The 2,303-nt window shown below is 57.8% G+C and overlaps 1 protein-coding gene across 1 annotated transcript in view; it reads right to left on the bottom strand.

The window, feature by feature from the left end:
- CCDC94 (coiled-coil domain containing 94) overlaps window positions 1–1,934 on the bottom strand; it is a 6,971-nt gene extending 5,037 nt beyond the window's left edge. The window contains exons 1-3 of the mRNA XM_017839802.1: window positions 1,816–1,934; window positions 1,276–1,558; window positions 927–1,108 (exon numbers count right to left, since the gene is read on the bottom strand). Coding sequence (XP_017695291.1) covers window positions 927–1,108; window positions 1,276–1,558; window positions 1,816–1,865 — 515 coding nt within the window. The 5' untranslated portion in view covers window positions 1,866–1,934. The remainder of the gene's footprint in view (window positions 1–926; window positions 1,109–1,275; window positions 1,559–1,815) is intronic.
- Between the last annotated feature and the right edge of the window lie 369 nt (window positions 1,935–2,303).

Below are 2,303 nucleotides of genomic sequence, written 5' to 3'. Positions count from 1 at the left end.
GGAAGGTTCTGAGCACCAGGAGCAGAAACTCCCTCCAGGTGAGGACACTTCCCAGGGGGAGCTGGGCCACTCCAGCGGCCCAGATCTCATAAAATCATGGAATGGTTTGAGTTGGAAGGACCTTAAAGATCCACTTCCACCCCCTGCCATGGGCAGGGACACCTTCCACTAGCCCAGGGTGCTCCAAGCTGGCCTGGGACACTCCCAGGGATGGAGCATCCTCTGGAAAATCCATTCCAGGGCCTCCCTGCCCTCAGAGGGAAGAATTCCTTCCCAATATCCCATCTATCCCTGCCCTCTGGCACTGGGAAGCCATTCCCTGTGTCCTGTCCCTCCATCCCTTGTCCCAAGTCCCTCTCCAGCTCTCCTGGAGCCCCTTCAGGCCCTGGAAGAGGCTCCAAGGTCTCCCTGGAGCCCCTTCAGGCCCTGGAAGAGGCTCCAAGGTCTCCCTGGAGCCTTCCCTTCTCCAGCCTGACCTTGGACACTTCCAGGGCTGGGGCAGTCACAACTTGTCTGGGAATTCCATCCCAGTCCCTCCCCATTCTCACAGGGAGGAATTCCTGCCCAATATCCCATCTAAATTCCCCCTCTTTCAGTTTGAAGCCACGCTCTGTGTCCTGTCCCTCCATCCCTTGTCCCCAGTCCCTCTCCAGCTCTCCTGGAGCCTCTTCAGGCCCTGCAAGGGGCTCTCAGGTCTCCCTGGAACTTCCTCTTCTCCAGGGGAACCCCCCCAGCTCTCCCAGCCCGGCTCCAGCCTTGGAATCACTTCCACATCCCTCCTCCCATTTCCCTGCCAGGTGGAGCAGTGACACCAAACCCTCTCCCACTCTGCCACAACAAAGCTGCCCCCAAACCCTTCCCCATCCCACCCCCACCCAGCTCCTGGGCCTGGCTGATCCCACTCCAAGCACTCCCAGCCCACTCACTTCATCTCCTGCTCATCCTCCTCCTGCTCCCTCCTCCTCTGCTCCTCCTCGTACTCCTTGTACTGCTTCAGCATGGCCTCGAAGTCCACGTTGGCCTGGCGCTGGTTGAGCTCCTTCAGCTCCTGCAGGTTCTCCAGAACCTCCATCTCCAGCTTGGAGTCCTTGGTTCTGTTCTCCAGGACCTGGGGGGGAGGAGATGAGTCGGGATGTGCCAGCAGTGACCCCCCCAGCAGCTCCAGGGAGCACAAGAGGATCCCCCTCATCCCGATTTTTGGGTAGGACGAGGTCGCCCGTGGGGCTGGGGGAAGTCAGGCAGGGCAGGGGGGAGGTTTTCCTTCAGCTCTTGGACCTTCATGGGGTTGTTGAGCTCTTCCTCCTCCCTCTCCTTCTGCAGCCTCTTCTCCTCCTCCTCCAGCAGCTTCTCCGCCTGGAAGTTGCGAGTGGCTCCGTGTTCCATGGTGTAATCCGTGTTCTCGGGGTCTGTCTGAGGGGGAAACAACGGGAACATCACTGCACTGAGCCCCAGCCACTTCCAGAGCCACACATTCCCCAGGTTCCATGAGGGAAACTGGCTGCAAACAGCCCATCCATGGGGGGGGTGGGACACTCCAGAGCTTCCAACTGCCCCGAGAAGGGAGGAGACAGCAAAAAGCCCCCTCTTTCACTTTGGAGCCATTCCCTGTGTCCTGTCCCTCCAGCCCTCATCCCAAGTCCCTCTCCAGCTCTCCTGGAGCCCCTTTAGGCCCTGGAAGGGGCTCTCAGGTCTCCCTGGAGCCTTCCCTTCTCCAACCTGGCCTTGGACACTTCCAGGGCAATTCAGTTTTTAAATTAAAAGAAGGCAGGGATAGATGGGATATTGGGTTCAGTGTTTGCTGGGACACCCCATCCCCAGGGGGGTAGGAATGGCATGGAATCATGGAATGGTCTCACAGGGATCATCAGCCCAACTCCAGGCCCTGCCCAGGACACCCCAACAATCCCCCCCCGTCCCTCAGAGTGTTGTCCAAGAGTTCTGGGCAACAAAATTATGTTCCCCATCATTTTCCTTTGTTCTTCTCCACCCCCTGCCCCCCAAAGCTGGGGGAGATGGAGGGGCATTTTCCTGGAAAAATGGGGGACACGGAGCAGGGGAGGATTTCAGAGCAGCTGGAATTTATCAGGAATTCTACAGGCTAAAGTACAATTTCTGGATTTACAAAAGCAAGTGAGAGGGGAATGGATAAGACAGAGCTGGAGACTGGATTTATTCAGAGAATCCTGGAATATCCTGAGTGGGAAGAGTCCCACAAGGATCATCCAGTCCAATCCCTGGCCCTGCCCAGAACACCCCAAATCCCCCCCTGTCCCTCAGAGCATTTTCCAAGAGTTCTGGACATG

The sequence above is a fragment of the Lepidothrix coronata genome, unplaced genomic scaffold (assembly GCF_001604755.1).
Source record: "Lepidothrix coronata isolate B3197 unplaced genomic scaffold, Lepidothrix_coronata-1.0 Scaffold483, whole genome shotgun sequence".
Lineage (NCBI taxonomy): Eukaryota > Metazoa > Chordata > Aves > Passeriformes > Pipridae > Lepidothrix > Lepidothrix coronata.
The sequence above is the reverse complement of the archived record's forward strand: the minus strand, read 5'-3'. Positions and strand labels throughout refer to the sequence as shown.